The sequence below is a fragment of the Eubalaena glacialis genome, chromosome 1 (assembly GCF_028564815.1).
Source record: "Eubalaena glacialis isolate mEubGla1 chromosome 1, mEubGla1.1.hap2.+ XY, whole genome shotgun sequence".
NCBI classification, from domain to species: Eukaryota; Metazoa; Chordata; class Mammalia; order Artiodactyla; family Balaenidae; genus Eubalaena; species Eubalaena glacialis.
This window is the reverse complement of record NC_083716.1, coordinates 58,468,476-58,487,159: the sequence shown is the minus strand read 5'-3', so window position 1 is coordinate 58,487,159 and position 18,684 is coordinate 58,468,476. Positions and strand designations below refer to the sequence as shown.

General features: G+C 45.7%; 1 protein-coding gene across 2 annotated transcripts in view; it reads right to left on the bottom strand.

Annotated features, from left to right (window-relative positions):
- Positions 1–18,684, bottom strand: part of KCNMA1 (potassium calcium-activated channel subfamily M alpha 1) — a 735,999-nt gene that overhangs the window by 189,596 nt on the left and 527,719 nt on the right. For both annotated transcript variants that reach the window (XM_061197119.1, XM_061197100.1), the window contains exons 10-13: positions 11,989–12,099; positions 9,358–9,463; positions 7,530–7,612; positions 3,511–3,580 (exon numbers count right to left, since the gene is read on the bottom strand). In XM_061197119.1, coding sequence (XP_061053102.1) covers positions 3,511–3,580; positions 7,530–7,612; positions 9,358–9,463; positions 11,989–12,099 — 370 coding nt within the window. The remainder of the gene's footprint in view (positions 1–3,510; positions 3,581–7,529; positions 7,613–9,357; positions 9,464–11,988; positions 12,100–18,684) is intronic.

The window sequence follows — 18,684 nt, the reverse complement described above, 5'->3', positions numbered from 1 at the left end:
TAAGTCCTACTCAGAGGAACCACAGTTTGGCTCAACAGCCTGTGGCTCTACTGAATGAGAAGGTGGCAGTTGGCAGTTCTGTCTCTTAGCTCACTGGCTGCCACGTGACCATGAGTTGTACCCACCAGAGACGCTCTGTCTGAGACAGAGCTTAGACCCACGGTCTGCAGTCACCCTGGGATACTAAAATGCACAGATGGTCAAATGAGGACTAAATGGAATAATGGATGTCAAAGCTCTTTCAAAACCATAAAATATGACACAAATGTCTGAGGTTATTATGATGACAAACTCAGAAGGAGTTTTACATGGAGAGAGAGAAGACAGCTTCCCTACATCCCTCTAGGTCCTAGAATAGCACCATCATTAGGTCACGGGGGATTGAAATTCTTTATCTTTTAAATCTGATATCCAGTTATGGAATTAACTATCCTTTGGAATATGCTGACAGTGATATAAGTGTACATGCATGTACCAGGTTCTTTCCTGAAAGCAAGTTTTAACGGATGGAGATCTCTGGGCATCTAGTCATGGGTACAGAGAAAGTGCCAAGAGAGGAAGAAAAATAATATCGTAAGGGTAGACAGGAAGATCTTAAAAAACAGCAAAATTAAATCAAAACTACAATGCAATATCATCTCACACCGGTCAGAATGGCCATCATGAAAAAATCTGCAAACAATAAATGTTGGAGAGGGTGTGGAGAAAAGGGAACCCTCTTGCACTGTTGGTGGGAATGTAAATTGATACAGCCACTATGGAGAACAGTATGGAGGTTCCTTAAAAAACTAAAAATAGAACTACCATACGACCCAGCAATCCTACTACTGGGCATACACCCTGAGAAAACCATAATTCAAAGTCATGTACCACAATGTTCATTGCAGCTCTATTTACAACAGCCAGGACATGGAAGCAACCTAAGTGTCCATCGACAGATGAATGGATAAAGAAGATGTGGCACATATATACAGTGGAATATTACTCAGCCATAAAAAGAAACGAAATTGAGTTATTTGTAGTGAGGTGGATGGACCTAGAGTCTGTCATACAGAGTGAAGTAAATCAGAAAGAGAAAAACAAATACCATATGCTAACACATATATATGGAATCTAAAAAAAAAAAAAAAAAGGTCATGAAGAACCTAGGGGCAAGACGGGAATAAAGACGCAGACCTACTAGAGAATGGACTTGAGGACACGGGGAGGGGGAAGGGGAAGGGTAAGCTGGGACAAAGTGAGAGAGTGGCATGGACATATATACACTACCAAATGTAAAATAGATAGCTAGTGGGAAGCAGCCGCATAGCACAGGGAGATCAGCTCGGTGCTTTATGACCGGCTAGAAGGGTGGGATAGGGAGGGTGGGAGGGAGGGAGATGCAGGAGGGAAGAGATATGGGGATATATGTATATGTATAACTGATTCACTTTGTTATAAAGCAGAAAGTAACACACCATTGTAAAGCAATTATACTCCAATAAAAATGTTAAAAAAAAAAAACAGCAAAATTGTAAAGCAAGGTGAAGAATGTCTATTTGCAGTTCTCAAGGAATGAGATGACAAATAATGACCAGTGGACTTCCTGTTCTTTCTCTGCAAGAGAAAAATGAAATGATAAAGAGCCCTGTAACAAACTCACTATGTCCCTTTCACTCTCACACATCTTATAAGGACAAAGTCTCATAAGTGACTTTTCCTAAGTCTGAAACCCAAATAGATTGGGGTGGTTCTAAACAAAATGCGTTTTAAGCAAATAATCATGGGTCGGTTGATGTCTTCATCACTGTTTTTGAATAATGATAAGGCAGAGGTTTGTGAAAGATGTTCAGCTTGCTATGATCAGCTTGCAATGATCGTGTGAATACTGACCAATGCCATCTGGATCCTAGGTCCATGGAACTACTTCTGAGTTTGACAAGAATCACAGAGCCGAAATCCTCCTTAATTCCTTGAAGATGCTGCATTAGCACTCATTGGAAGGAGAAAAAAAGGAACTGACATCCCTTTCTAAACATACAACATTAATTTTCCTATTCAATCTAAATTCAGCCCCAAATCTAAACAACAGCTTAAAGCACTCCCACACTAAATGAAATTTCAAATCACAAAGGAAAGAGGGAGAGTTCCTTGCCTCGGGAGCTGTCACCGGCCACAGCCTTGCTCATAAAATTCACCTCCACCTACAGGGGCTGCCGTCAAAAGAACTTCTCCAGATTGATGCCGGTGAGTTACCAATACCCTCACTTTCTCTCTTCAGTGTCCTGGGTTTTCCAGAGACAAACAGGACACTGTGACCTTGGGTGCCCACCACCCAACCCACTGGCTGGAGCATGGCACAGCCTGCAGTGGAGCCACCTGGGAGGGCTGGGCAGCAGTGGGCGGTGGGCGGCAGCCCAGTCACCGACAGCAGGCTCCACAGTCAACAACGCCTCCGATGGGCTTCCACACAGCGCAATGGTGCAGCGCTTGCCAGGAATTAAGAAATAATGGCATGGCACTGGCGCATTTGGCAGAAGGGAGTCCTCTCTGGGTCACCTGACTGCCTATTTCGTAGGGAATATGGCCCATAAGATGGGACACATGCTCACTCACAACCCAGCAGGGAGTGATTCTGTCCAGACAGGACACCTGGCGGCAGGTACTGAGCAGCCTCCGGTCTCTCATAACTGGTTCCATATCAGACACAGAGAGGTGCCACCTTCCCTCCCCCAAAGCTGTTTTCCTGGGAGTCTACTGATGGCCGAGCAAAGGAACATTGCCTTTGAATGAGAGACAGGACTCTGGTTTACGGAGAAGTAATCACAAGGGAAGCAGCATAGACTCCAACGTTTGTTTTCTTCCTGATCTCCCTGTAAACCGTAACACTAGGAAAATTCCTTTATGTTTAATCTCTGGATAGCCAACTATTTTCCTAAATTCAACGGTGCAAATTCTCATCTTGAATTTGAGGATGCGGTTTTCCACGTTCTCCACCCAGCGCGTGGTCTGTCCCGCCAAGTTCACCTGGTCTCAGATAGAAAAGTGCTCTCACTTGCCTGGGACACTCCACACCTTGACTGCAAAATCCCTGAAGGCACAGAACAGGGCTTCACTATGTCCACCGGGGCTGGGGGGTGTGGGTGAGGCCTAGTGTTGACCACATAGTAGTATTCAATAAATACCGATGGAAGAAATGAGTGCGGCACGTAAGAATTCGAAGTTGTTGGAATGGGATCTAAGGACACATCAATATTTCTGAACCTAGGGAACCAACAGATGCTTCTTGAATAAATGAGTCAAGACGTGAAGGAGTTTCCCTCCAGTGACCAACTGCAAACGAGGTGTTTGGACTGAAGAAACGTCCCAGGGAGGTTTTTACCCACCACGCCTCTTTACCCAGGCCTTTGGATTGCGTTGGTGTGTGTGCTCATGCATGAATGCACATGCGTGCGTGGCTGTCTGGGAAGGGGGAAGAGCCTGGACCCCCGTGTGCATCTCTGAGCCTGGGACAGGCTCTCACTGCCCTACCTTGTTATGATACTGCAGCATCTGAGTGATTATTCTTATCTTCGGGTGGTAGTTCTTTATGGAGATGACTCTGAAAAAGAAAAGAACAAAAGCTGAGCCCAGGGTGTGCCTCACCCTTGGAGTCTGATGGGAAGATTAATTTGATTACATCCAAATGGAGTGAATGTAGGGCCAGCAGCCTGGACCTTCAGAGGGGTTGCAGCCACTGGGCCAAGTTACACTGTGTTTCCACTGCCATACCCCGTGGTCGTGTGAAAAGGAAATCACAGAAAGGCCACAGACCATGTCCTAGGCATAAAAGAAGAGAGAGGTCCCCATGGTGTCTTGGTGATGGCATGTGTGTATCGGGCATGGGGGTTCTGGAGCAGGGGTCAGGGGCTTATTGCCCACATAGGCATCTAAATAAAACAAGTTCAACTCATGGCGCCAACAGAGGTTTGCCATCTCACATACCCTAGGGAGGAGCCCAGAAACGATTTGCTCTGAGGCCAATTCTCCAAGTTAACAACATGAGACAACGTGACAAATCATACAAGCAGCCTGACAAATGATTCTAATTGTCACGCACACATGGCCACTGTCACAAAAATGATTTCTGAGCAGGGCTCTTAGGATGGGGTCCATGACTCAGCCTGTGATAGCTCACAGCATCTCAACAATGACTTTGATGCTGGTTACAGATAAGCGTCAAGGCCTTGGGGAGGTCATGGGCTGGTGGAAAATTCCCCCAAACTGCTCTCAGTTCCCACTTAGTATTAACTACTGCCAGCCTCTACTACTCCGACCCTCCCTCCCGCTCCCCACAACACGCGCTGTGCTGCAAGGGGAGGGGCCCGGAGCAGAGGAATAGAAACACCTGCACTCCAGTCCCAGCTGTTACACTAACAAACTGAGCGACCTTCAGGAAATCCCTGGACTCTCTGCGACTGTTTCCTCATCTGGACACTGGGGGCAACGGTACCTGCTTTATGTATTTCACAGGTTTGGTATGAGCTGCACATGAAAAACCAGATGTGAAAATGCTTTGAAATCATTAAAAGCTCTCTCCATGTGCAATTATGGTTTTTGTCATTACCCACTCTGTCACAGATGACATTGTACATTTCCTTCTGTGACAAGGAAGGCTAAAGACTGCGATTCCACAGAAAGGCCCACCTCCTAAGCCTAATCGGAACTGCAAGTGCATTGATCATGACCACCCCACAAACTTCGCACCAGGAAATGCCCTATGCTTCATCCCTTTTCGTGCAAAGATGGAGGGGAGGCAGCCGGGGAGCACCCTTGTCTGAAAAGCTACCACTTGCGAATTTAGGAAATGGATCGCGCAGAAGCCTCTCCCTGCACAAATTCACCCTTTTGGGCTTTTGCACTTGAAGGATTTCATTTTATTTTTGAAAAAGTGTTGTGTTGGCCCATGCTTATAATTCAAGGACTTTGAGCCTCTGTCAGCCCTCGGAATTCAGTTCACAGCATCAGCCAGTTTTCTGCATTAGCTCATTTCAAGTGGATCTTTGACATTTTAATTTCAAAACGGGCAGATTGGTCTCATTAAACTAAGGGGAAAGGAGGATTATACAAATAAGGGAAAGACAGATCCCTTTCTTTTAACCCTGAGCTTCCCATTTCCTTTTGCTCCCTGGGCCTTAGTTTTGATTCCGTTAATGAATGGCTGAATCACATTTCTGCTACTATCTTTTTCAGTCATTTTTATGCCTTGTCATCATGCCAATCACCCAGGTACCCTGTATGTCTTCATATTAACCCTATTGTAGTCAGGGCTGAAGTAAAATACTGTGATCAAGAGAAATGCCCATTTCAAAGCTATTATCATTTCAATTATTCACTTAAAAAAAAAAAGGCAGTGCCAGCCCTAAATTCCTCTGTGGGGTAAAACATTAAGCTTCATCTTCTTTTGGTTTTCCATTTGAAATTTTGAAAATAACGTTCCCGAAAACCTACATTTTTGTCACTTCAAATGACACAAAAAAACGTGAAGGATCCAAATCCTAGTCCAAGAAAAGGGCCAACTGATGCACCCTAAGCTGGGGCTGTGACTAGTTAGGGGACAGGCTCAGGTGTGGAAGCAGGTCCTCATTCCACCAACTCCCTGCAGCCTGGCAAGCCCAGTGCTTACAGGAGTCCATGCATCAACTCTCTTAAGATGACTGCACTAAGCATACTGCTGAAGAAAAGTGAGGAGAAAGAGAACATTGTGCCAGATGTTGCTTGCCAGACGCAAGGACCAGATGCTGAGTGGAGGATGTGCTTCAGAGGAATTCTGTCCCCTCACTGATGGGAAAGCTCATGTCACCTGGGGCCACTGAGGAAAAGCAAAGCAAAGGAGATGCGAGCATCGTAATGGTGCAAAGGCAACTTCCCTACCCTCCGTCTCAGGTAAATTCCCAGGACACAGTAAACCAAGCTGTAGGGAGAGGGGAATCTTGGTCTAGACCCAAAGGATGGCTGTTCACAATTAGGCAAGAGTTCCTGGGAATCCAGTGGGAGTGAAATGTTTTCTCTTGGTTCATCTCCTCTCCAGAAGGTTCTCTTTATTACCCCCTCCTCCTGCAATTTATGCTGCAGGAGAGAAGAATCCAAAAGGGTTTTAACTATGTGGAGCAGAATATCTTAACTTTCTAGTCATTTCATAGTCCCAAGATGTCTGGAACATGGGTCTATGGAAAGAACAAAAATGGAACAATTTTCTTCTGAAATGAGAAAAGAATAAGGAGCAGGAGTTGGCCAGAGAATGGCCTTAGATGGGCCCTGCGCATTTATGAGAAAGGCACTCGGCAGTGTTTGCCAAAGAGTGACCCCCCACCTCCCCCAGCCCCGCCAGGAGATGTTCTGTAAAAAAAAAAAAAAAAAAAAAGTAGGGGGAGGGGGCCTGTAGTCAAATAGGTTTGAGAAACTCTCTATAGAACATTATCTTAGAAATTCATATTAGTATTCAAAGCACTGAGGAGGCATTCAGTGAAGAAAACTACTTCAGGGTATTTCCCTGGTGGCACAGTGGTTGGGAATCCGCCTGCCAAGGCAGGGGACACGGGTTCGAGCCCTGGTCCGGGAAGATCCCACAGGCCGCGGAGCAACTGAGCCCGTGCGCCACAACTACTGAGCCTGCGCTCTAGAGCCCGCGAGCCACAACTACTGAGCCCGTGCTCCACGACTACTGAAGCCCACGTGCCTAGAGCCCATGCTCCCCAACAAGAGAAGCCACCGCAATGAGAAGCCCGCGCGCCGCAATGAAGAGTAGCCCCTGCTCGCCGCAACTAGAGAAAGCCCGCGCGCAGCAATGAAGACCCAACGCAGTCAAAAATAAATAAATACAATAATTAAAACAAAAACAAAAAACTATTTCATTTGGGGAAACTGGTTGAAACAGGCTGATTGGTTAACAAACCCCTCTTTGTGGGAGATACTCATCTATGTGTGCTATAGACACACTTGGAAAGCTCTAACCTGGGGCTCCTCAACCTTGGCACTATTGACATTTGGGGCCGGCTAATTCTCCGCTGTGGGGGGCAGTCCTGTGTACTGTAGGATGCTGAGCAGTAACCCTGGTCTCTACCCACCAGACATGAGCAGCACTGTCCCGTAACTATGACAACCAAGAACATCTCCAGCTATTCCAAACTGTCTCCCGGGAACGAAATCGTTTACAGTTCAGATCTCTCAGGCCCACTCCCCCTCAGGGAACATGGTACCTTAGTTCAGGCCTACTCCCAATGAAATCTATCTTTCCTTTGCTAGTCCTCCACCCCAGGACTGGTTGTGAGCCCCAGAGCTCCTATCTTTTAAGGATGAGCTTTCAGTTAATGAGGCCTTGTGTCATTGCCCTCTGCACCCACCAAAGCCTCAGTTCCCCACCCTGCCCTAGGCCTATGCAGATGGCTAGTTGTAGGGTGGCTAATGAGGAAAGAAGGTCCCACAGAGACAGTACTCTGCAGAGGACCCAACAGGATAGTGAGTGGCCAGAGAGCACCCAGCCCAGAGCCTTCCCGCCTCCCCAAGGTTACCTCATGATGTTGGAGGCATCTTCAGCATCGGGGTCTGCGCAGTACTTATTGGCAAGGATTAGGCACGCATCTGCTGACTCTATCTGAGACACCAAAAGGAAAATCACAGAACACAAACATATAAATAGCCATGCTTGGTTGCAGTCTCTCTCTGTCGACAGCTCTGGGGGAACCTGGTGCTTTGCAAGGAAAGAAAAAAAACAGTAATTCTGAGAGATTATACTTTTTGTCAAAAGTGTAGGTTGCAAGTTCTTGTTATGGTATAAACATTTCATCTTGTTGCTGTTGGAGGGGACAGTGTGTACCTTGGTAACTACACTTCTCATTCTTCATAGCCTTTTACATATAAGCCTTCTGGATTTCTTGAGATAACAATTAATTAAGCCTTTCGGTCCCCTCTCTACCTCCTTTCCCCACCATCTGCACCATCATCCTAACTTTTCCAGTCAGGAAATGGTGTTAGGTGGGCTAAACCTCTTCTCTCAGGCTACCGAGTGAACTGAGTCATTGGGGTTTCAGAAATTTAGACTCCAAAGTCCTTCACCTAACCTTTTTTTCACATCTTAACCGTGGAATAAGAGGAAATGAGAGCCCTAACTCAGATAACAGCTCAGTACTGTTTAGTATTCAATTAGCATTCAGATATTCAAAAGAAAACAAATCTACGTGTATGAAATGATGTGTTACAGATGACCTTGAAATACAACCTACTGACTTATCTAAACATGTGCTAACAGATACTTATTCCTTTGAGGGGATGAGGAGTTGTGCAAAGAATTGCTTGCATCTAAATCAGGTCCACAGACAATAACTATTTTCCCCAAGTTCCCATAAGATTCCACATTAGACATAACTTGGATCAGGTCTGGATAATATTAAGATTAACGGGACTCTGTAAGCATAAGAATTCCCATTCTGGCTCAGGTCTGTCCTACTTGGGATGTTGTACTTATAACAGACCATTCTTGCATTTGGTGGGAGGCCATGGTTTCCTCCATGGTATGTCAAAAATTGTCTCTAGTTTTCTTTCTTTCATAAAGTAAAGAATTTACCCAAATCCTTCTGGCTTATTCATGTTTGGCAATTACATTATTTACTGCATTATGTGGTGGCCACAGTAAGCATTTAGATGTCAGTGGATTCAAAATATTAATCTATCTCCACTGGTGTGCAAATATTGAACGTGCTTACAAACTCTTATGTGAAATGAGTAAAGGAGCAGATGCCATTTTGCTATATCCCTTTCCCTTATAAGCCTTAGGTGTGCTTTATAAGAAGATTCTAACTTAGTAGGTTCTAGAAAGAGAGACTAGCCCATTACCAAGTGCTATCAGATACCTGAGTGTTTAGTTTTGCACCTTTAGTCCTTGGTGAGGAAAAAAAGGAAGCTCAAAATGTGTTATGGCTTGGGTAAACTTTATTTTATAGTGTATCCTTAATGTTCCTTCCTGATGTAAATAACAGATTTCAGAGCTACACTGAGTCCAATTTAAGTATTCAAAATGGGAATTACTTGATTGTTATGTTATATATTGAGTTCATACAACTGGTCTACTTCCTTTAGCAGTGCTGATATTGAGGCAACCGGCGATGTCTAGCATGTTATGTACAACAAGTCCACATGTGGAATGCTCACAGGTGGTCCACCATGTGCCAGCAGAACAAAGTCCTGGGACCAGTGCAAGGGTGATACCAAGGTTGGTAGTATCTGATTTATCTCATTAGGGGTATGGAGGTGACTCTTGGCCACCCTGGGACGCATGTCCCTTCACCACAGAGTCACACCCTCCAGATAGAGTAAAAGCAGAAGTCACTTCTTCCTTCTTACCTTGACTCTCGCAAGATCATGTGGATTGAGGACTGAACCCTGGTAAAATTCAACCTGAGTAAAATGTCGTTTGAACAGAGCTTCAAGCTCCAGGTTAGGGGAAATGCTGGGCAGGGAGAGAAAAAACAGCCATTAATATAACAGATTCAGGTATTCAGCCTCCATGACCTCCCTTCCCTCCAATTTCCATAGAGAGGGACATGGGGAAAAGGTTTTCACCTTCAAAGCAGCCCCCTTTCTGGCCATAAATAAGAGGCTCACACACAAGAGAAGTAAAACCCCAGCCCAACTGAAAACCAAAACCAGTACGACGGTAAAATGAACAGGTTCATAACCTTTACAGAGTCTGAGGCCTATGGGGCAAAATGTCTTCAACTTCATGATGAATGGAATCCCTATTTTATGAATGGAGAAACTGAGGCTGTGACATCAGGGCTTAGCCAAAAGTCTTCCTGGCAGAGCCTCCTGCTGTTCCTTCCATCAAAAGCCTTTTCCCTGCTTCTCCACCTCATGGACTTTTCACTCCCCAGGGCCTGGATCAAAAAAACGTCACCTCTGAGCAGCCATACACAGAGCTAATCCACTCTCAGTATCGTTCTTCATTCAGCATGTGTACACTATTCATCATTCTTGGTGCTGAGCTACACAGCCATCTTTCCCATTGCAGGGCAAGGATTAAAACATTGGTTGACCTGTTCATTCATTTATTATTTCTGCAGAGATGAAAAATACCTACTCTCTGTTAGGTACTGTGCTAGGCACTGGGAGATGACACTTAGAACCTACTAGGTGCCAAGGACTGAGTTAATCAACCCTTGCCTACCATTTATGTAGTACTCAGTAATGATAATAACCGCTAATGTTCTTGAGCATTTACTATGTGGCAGCCACCATCCTAAGCACTTGACACGTATTAACTCATTTAAACCTCAAAACAACTCTACAGGAAGGTATGTTATTAACCCAAAGCTTTGAGAGGTTAATTAACTGGGCCATGGACGACAAGGCTGACACTGATAGATGCTAGGGACACAAAGGTGAATCCTAGCAATTGAAGCAGTAACAGCCAGCTTGTTGATTCAGACTAAAGCAGTGGGTAAGAGAAAAGCAGCTGCCTGTGCAAATCCAACCAGTCTTCCAGATCCATGACAAGTCAGTCCTCCTTCAGGAAGCCTGCCTGCCCTGGAAATACAAGGACTGGTGATCTCTCCCCGATACAGATGCCCCGTGTGATTCTGCCACTTGATTAAACTGACATCAGTCCGTTACTCGAGGATCCATATCGTGCTCCAATGGTTGCCCATGTGCTCATCTTGAAATGCCCAACCAAGATGAGGGCAGAACCTATACACTATACTTGTCTTGAACCTTCCAAATGCTCAGCAGAGGATGGGCCCCACAGCTGACCATCGGTGGCTGAGCAGTTAATTGGATCTGTGGGTTCTGCTCCTGTGCCCATGGCCTGGCTGGTCTTTTCAGACCTTGGAGAAGTCAGTGCTAAGAAGAAAAATGCTGGTGCTCAAACATGGTCAGTTTCATATTCACAAATGCCGAAAGGAAGGAGATGCACCGGATAGCTATAGGAAAGTCAACCTCAGTGGGATCTCAGAGCAGGACTGAGTCCTGGGTGGTCAACCCCACATGGAGCCAACACCAACATGTGAGTTGTCCTTTGGCAACATGGGGCTAAGACTGGCCCCCATGATAGCCCCATCTCCATAAAAGAAGAAGAGGGTGTCACCCACGTCAACATGCCTGTATCTCCCAACTCTCCATCCCTGTGGTGGACTACCTTTTACCTAAAAGGGGATCAGGCAAAGAACTTGCTTTCCTCACCTGTAAAACAAACTTGATAAGACCTACCTCCTAAGTACGTTGGGCAGCCTAATGTATTTTCTCTCTCATGATAACAGCTAACATTTATTGAGCACTTACTGTGTGCCTGATTCTGCTCTGTATACTTGGAATGGATTACTTCTTTTCATTCTCAAAATAGCCCAAGAAACCATTGTGATCTCCCCCATCTTATGGATGTGGAAACTGAGGCCCAGGAAGGTTAACTTGTTCAGTACTTGGTTGAGTCAGGATTCAGATTGTACTCTTACTCCCTCTGTTGATTTCAGGAGAGGCTGTGGTGACCAGCACTGTGTCCTACACTGAAGGTTCCTAGGAACGACAGTTGTTGTTGTTACTGTTGCTATTACCCTGTACCCTGCTTCCTCTTATGTCTCTGTCTTGCTTGGTCACTATGTCAGTCCTGCACTCATAAAGAATCTACACCATACAGCTAATCATCCACACCAGACACCGTGGACACACCTGGATCGCATAGATCCAGACAGCTGAGGGGACAGTAATGACGTGTTTGACCCATAATGAACCCCACTGTTATTTGCCAGAATCGCTTCCACAGAGACAGATACTGCTCTTATTCACTGAACAAGTGCGTTGCTTCCTTTCCATCGGTCCCAGAATGTCCTCTCCAATGAGCCCAGCAGGGATCGTGGCTGATTCACCTCTGCCCTGCCCCCCGAGTGCCGCCCTCACATCACCCCTCCTACAGACACTTGAGGAGTCCCCCTCGAGGTGCCTGGTTGGGTGGAGGGTCTAGAAACAGCAGGGGCCTCTTACTTGTGAAGAAAGACAATCTCCACGTTGACATCATCCCGGTCCTTGTGCAGAAAGTCCTTCAGGAAGTTGGATACGCTCTCCAGCGTGATGTGTCCACAGACCACAATGTGCCTGGATGGGAGAGGCCAGTTAGATGAGGCCAGCCCAGCGACGCCCCGGCACCCACCCGCAGCCGGACAGAGGAAGCGCGCAGCTGCAGGGAAGCATTCGTCTCCCCCAAGGAGGCTCAGTAAAGCCCAGCTCCCCTCCCCAGAGGGCAGTGAGGCAAAGCAGCGGGGCTGGAAGGTGCTCAGAGACTCCTTGACAGAAAAGCATATGGCTTCTTACCTGATGCTGCACAAAATCCTATTAAAAGTCCAGCCGTTCGGCCAAGTGGTTTTATGCATTTAACAATAAGTGACATTATGCTTGCGCTTAAACGTTGCATTATCAAGTCCCTTGCGGATTCATATCTCTCCCTTTCTGCCCACAAAGCGTCCTCCCGGGAGATTTACCGAATGAGTCTTGGTTTATGACATAGAGCTTATCAGGTAATGAGATAACAAATCTTGTTGAAATGATGATTTTGTGTGTAAGAAAGCGGACTTTTATCAGGGTGGCTAATGTGCGGCTTGACACATTATGGGCTCTGCTGGCCGTAAGCAGTAAAAAGGAAATTTTGCACTTTTCCGCCATAACTCCTCCGACAACGGGGGCATGTAACACTTTACAGTAAGTGAGCATTACTCAGGGCTAAATGGGGATGGGACACCTATGGAATCTGAGATCGTGCCACAGGCAGGCTGTGCATCCCCAGACAGCTGCTTCCTTAGGGTGCCTGGGATTTCTATGAGAAACAAAGGAATTTACCTCAGGATGGGGAGAAAAGCTAGGAAGGGATGATGAAGATGGAATTGTCTGCCTTTGTTTCGGGGTGGTTTGGACTTCTGTTTCTGGAGATGGTAACTCCCCCTGAGGAGATGAGCCCATCTTCCAGGGCTCCTGGAAGGAAGAACAGTCTGCCCAACATCTTTGGGCCCCTGGACCAATCTGACTTTGACACTGGGCTATACTATGGCCACTTACACTTGTTACTTATGAAGCTTAGCCAGGAGGAAGCTCTTTGGTGCAAGAGTTAGCCCCGTGACTGACCGTGGAGATAAAACCTGCTGGCTTCTAGTAAAGAGACTGTAGCAAAAGGCTCAGCCCAGATCCCTCTGCCCCTCAGGCTGGCAGTGACAGAGGCTGACTCCCTGGCTGGGCTCTGAGGCATGGGCAGGTGGTGAACATGAAGTACGGTAATTTTGTGGGGAAATTTAGAATGGCCAGGCCCCTAGCACTTCATAATTGCTCTGTGCACATTCCAATAAGGCAGAAAAGCTCATTGGCTGGAGGCGGCTCCTAAGAGAAGGCAGCGATGATTGCTTATGCGATGTTCCATTAGATGCCATTACAAGAGCCTGCCCTTTTCGGTGTAATTTGGTGCTTGACTAAGTATGTGAGAATAATGCAGTAAACTCATTGGTGAAAGGATAATGATGCAGAACAAAGAGTAAATCAATAATATGCACGATGCAGTTAATAATATCACCATTATGGACTGTTATTGTTACGGTGCTGCACTTAGCGATCGGGCAAGTGGAGGCCCTTGGAGGGGGGGTGGTGGAATGTCAATGGGCTCCCTCAGAAGAGACGTTTTAATATAATCACTTTGTTCTCAAGCCAGTACCTGCTAGGTTAAGGGAGGTCCCTTGGCCACTGATCCAAATTTTATGCCCCCAAACCCGTATGACTAACTCCCTTCTGAAACACACAGTATGTCAGAATACACGATGTTAAGTTGAACAACTGGACTATATACATTTTCATCGGGTCATATCTTAAACTGTTTCTTGTGGCGAACGTGCATTTACATGGACAAAACAGGCTGCAAGTGAATATGCATGTTCTGAATAAGACTTCTGATTTTGAACCTGCCAAGTATGTTCAGAAAGTGGTTGAGATACAGTATCTCCCTCCTGATAGCTGACCTCTCCACAAATGACAGTGGGGCTGTTTGGGGGCGATTTTAATGCTTTCAGCTTACAAACTGCCGTCACTGAGAACAAGGCCAGCATGAATCCAACGTATGGGCACCTCTGCGGGACAGATATGTGATTGGAACTCTTCCCGAAAGTAAGCCAGATTTCATTCCCTGCTCTGCCACCAAGGATGTGTGTGATTCTGGGCAAGCTACTTATCCCCATTCAATTGAAGAGGGAGCTGAGAGGTTAATACTACCCATCCAGCCTCCTGCACCAGGCATTGCAAAGCTCAAAGTTCTATACCAGCATAAGACTGGTTATCATTCAGAGCTAGACTCAAATCAATGATAGGTCCAGGGAAATGCCAGAACATTCATCCTTCCTATCCTGTACGCAAAGAACTGAATGAACATCTGCCAGCATTCCCTTTTCCTCTTCTGAGCTCATTCATCTCCAGGACAGATGTGTGGCAAGCAGAGGGGAAGGAGATGAGTCCACCCTCTTACCCTTGAATCAAAGATTCAGCCAGCTGATTTATTCAGCCTTAGAAAGAGACAGGGTTCTCTTAGTTGAAAATGTGCTGGGTACATATAAAATACATTCCAATGCAATCAATATTATCCCTTAAGCCTTTAATTAGCTTTCACCTCTCTTAAGAAGTAGACAAATGTTGGCAGGAGAGGGGAGAAAAAAAGGATTGACTTTTCTAATTTGGTGCTAGCTGTCCAATACCATTCCAGACAACTGAAAATATATATCTTTAAGCTACAGCATGATTTCTGAGGTGGAGAGCAGTCTCTATCAAAAAGGAAGAAAAAAAATCTTCCTTCAACATAATTGGTATTTTTGCTCAGAAAAAGCGAGATTGATTGAAAGCAGATTGCCTTTTTGCCCAAGAAGAGTTATTAAGTACACTATCATGGCAACCTTGGAGCACCCATATTGTTCCAATCTGTCCTCTATCTGATTTGAAGATTTACGGCTTCCTCCTTTTGTGCCAATAATCATTTCCCTCCATTTTGTTTTCCATACAGTGGAAGCTATCAAGGAGCCCACATATTGAAAATGTTTGAATGCAGTCAGAATAGATGGATGGAGAGAAGCTGCCTCTCTAAATCAGCATCTGCATTAGAAGATCTGCTCCCACCAGCCCATATCTGAGGGAGCACTAGGGGCCCTGCAGGAGTGCAAGGGATGGATGGTGAAAGGGGAAATGTTATTTTCCAGAAATATTTTCAGGACTTTTGAAAATTCCAGGGGCAATAGTTTGAAGAAGGCTGTTATTGCTGGGAGAAGAGAAGCAGAATTTCTCACATCTTCAGTGATTGAAAATATAATTGAAAATACTCTAAGATTCAGAGCAGGGTGTGCCCTCCTTGGAAGCAGAGTGATGGTTGTTCACGGTACAGGATTTGAGGAATGCCAAAAAGATCTTCATTTAAAATTCTCTCTGTCGGGTTCCTTGACACCTACAAATCTACCATGTGAGATTCATACTTTGATAGCCCTGTGGTAGCTCAGCTCAGACACTAAATAACCAAATAGTCTTGGGCAAGGTACCAATTCTGCATTTTACAACTATAATGTCAGAGTCTCTGAGGGGCTGGAGCTAGTACCTGATTCATGAGGTTATCTTGAGGATTTATTTAAATAGATAATACATGTAAAGGGCCTAGTATAGAGTCTGGGCAGTTTTAAGAATGATTAAATGGTAGGATTCATGTGATATCTGTAAATCAGGATGTAACAGATATAAAGTGCTCTGTGGCTCCTGGAGTCTCTCTCACCTGATCCTCAAACAACCCTGTGTTGCTACTATCTGTATCTTTTCAAATAATCTCTCTGAACCTCAACTTCCTTAAGTCATGTGCCTGACGTCCCACGGCAGGTAAAGTGACTTGCCCAGCATATGACCCAGGTCTCAGACTCTAACTCTCACAAAGACAAAGGTGATGAAATGGAGAGAGCAGAGGTTTGGGTATTTCAGCTTCTGCTCCTTCATGACAGACAGGGCTGGGCCAACAAAAGGTCCTCTCAGACACATGGTGGAGGAGACGTTGGAGGGTCCTCCCTGGGCCAGGAGAGAGGCCCTCACTTAAAGCATCACCACTTTGTGGTATCACTAGATTCTAGCTGCGTCTAATCAGCCAGGCCAGCAAGCTCAAGACAGCAAAGGCTGAGTGACAACAAACTCTAAACCAAGTTTTTAACTGAAGCCACCCGATTTGGCAAGACAAAGGGCTGCAAGGTGATATAAATGTCCATTTTAGACATTTTATGCCATGTCCAGTCCAAGGGTCCAGAAGATAACAAAAAGCTAAAAGATTCATTGACAACAGAGAATATTTAGGAAAGTTAGCTATGAAGGGCTCTAACGCTCTTCCCATCTGTGGCTCTGGACTTGAACTTTTTTAGACTACCAGCAATCTTAATGATGGATGTCTACAGGGCCTGGCCACTCAGTTTGTGAAGATGGCCAACAAACCTAAATCATTAACCATTTCTGATGTGATGGTCTCTCTGGTTTTTAAAGTTCTCTCAAGTCCTGTGAACAACCTTTTCTTGGGATAAACTAATTTTAATGGCTTAGATTAAAAGATCCAACTCAGATACATGAGGAACCATCTTAAATGCCAAAATAGTAGCCGATGGCATTTTGTGGAAAGGAGTTACTCATCCAGTGAAAGCAAGCATGCCTGGTTTGGGTAATGGCCAGAAACACGGGATGGATTGGATTAGGAGTGGGTAACACTAGTGTGTCATGGAGCAGGCTTGGCATCAAGGGGGTTGAGTGTGACTTAATCAGAAGAAGAAGAATGCTTGACTATTACGAACTCTATCAGCTTCACCAGAAAGCTGCCAGTTGCTTATTTCATGGGTACGTCTTCACTAAATACACACTGGTGTGCCCCTCCCATTATTAACCATCTCTACTTCCAGAAGGAAATCCTGCACATTATCCTCAATCTGTCTACTCCCTTCTTGGAGATGGGCCAGGAATGCCAGAATGCCCCAGTTGAGTTGGAACTTCAGTTTCAGAACTCATTTCCACTGGTGTCTTTCAGAATGGATCACTTAGGGGACTTGACTTACGGCAGGAGGCGTAAGAGGACAGAGTGGGGTCTCCCAGACAAAGCTTCCCAAGGTTCCAGCAAATGAGGCATCCAGAGATCCACTGAGGTGGAGTGTAGCTCAATGAGAACTAATATCTACACACTTTTAAAAAGACTCCGGTAATGTTTCTTAAAGTCAGTGGCCTTTGAAAAAGTGACAATGATAGGCTCCCTTCCAGGTTCTCACGTTTTTCTTAGTCTCAGGACGGCCCTTGGTGAACGTTTAGTCTAGTGCCTGCATTATGTTGATATGGAAACAGAGGTCCAGAAATCAGTGCAAGGTGAATGCTGGAGCACGGGCAGACCTATCCCCTCGGTTTGATGTCTTCTAAACCGAAGCAGCTGGTGCCCCTGAAAGGAGCCTGGGCTAGGAATCAGGAGACTGGGGCGGGGAGTGGGGTGGGGGGTTGTCCTGTGTGACCCGGGGCCAGTCGCTAGAAAATGAAGAGACCCAGACTGACGGGGCTGCACCCACAGATGCTGCTGAATCCTCTCTCCGCGTTCCAGTTCTCTGCCCCCACCCTAGTCCATGCCATCCTATCTTCTCTAGACATCTGCAATAGCTTCCTAATTCAGTCCCCTGTTTACTCCCCTCCCACCCCCACCCCCCCCGCAAAAAGCTGAAGAGTGAGGACTGAGGTAAATCCGACTGCATCAAGTCCCACGAGGGCAGGGAGGTCTCAGATCTCTCTTTAGCTGAGCCTCACTCTAGGAAGACAATGTAAAATGCACAGCTCTGGGCTGTTTATTTTTAAAGATACTATATCCATCTTTACTGGAACAAGTATAAAGAACTTAAAAAACCCATAGCTATCCTGTCACAATAAATCATACAGAGTAAATTGAAAATCCTATACAGCTTTCCCTGAATACATTGCACTCACTTTGTCAAAGAGGTAGATGAAATGTGGCATATATTGATCTAGATGCCTCTGTAAAACTATAATATTTATATCAAATACATATGCTAGAATCTTTTCTGTCCCTCTGCTGAGCCTTCTAATCATGCTTTCCTCGTCCTACCTCTCACTCCCAGCGCCTCCCACTATTGGAAACTGCATCTGATGGGAATGAATTTTAAGAAGGACCTGTCAACGGAATTCGACAGCATCTTATCACATAGAAGGCAGGGCAGGGGTGACAAAAGACCCCACAACCCAAATCACACAGTGGTCCGTACTCAAAGTTCACGCTGTCCCTTCTAGGTTGAACTGAAACCATTCAGGGTCTCCATAACTCTCTCTCCAAGACTCTGTCTCTCATGCAAGCTGACATTCAAGAAGATTCTGGGCTTTACATTCTGTCTCACCTGGTAGTGCTTTTTGTGGCTGCTTCATCAGGCAGCTTCCCCTGATTTGGGGCATGTCCTTTAGAGCAACTGTTACCCAGGTTTTCCCTTAAGGCTCATGACCCCACTGCCCAAAGGAAGAAGGTTAATCCTAGCCCTGCCTTCCCACTGCCGCTGGTACCAAGAGCCCATCCCAGAGGAACTGCCTTCCACGTGGGGTGATCATCTTCAGCAAACAAAAGCTAACTCCAGGCTGTGTGGGCCCCGTCCTTCCATGCCACCCTGAGGCCTA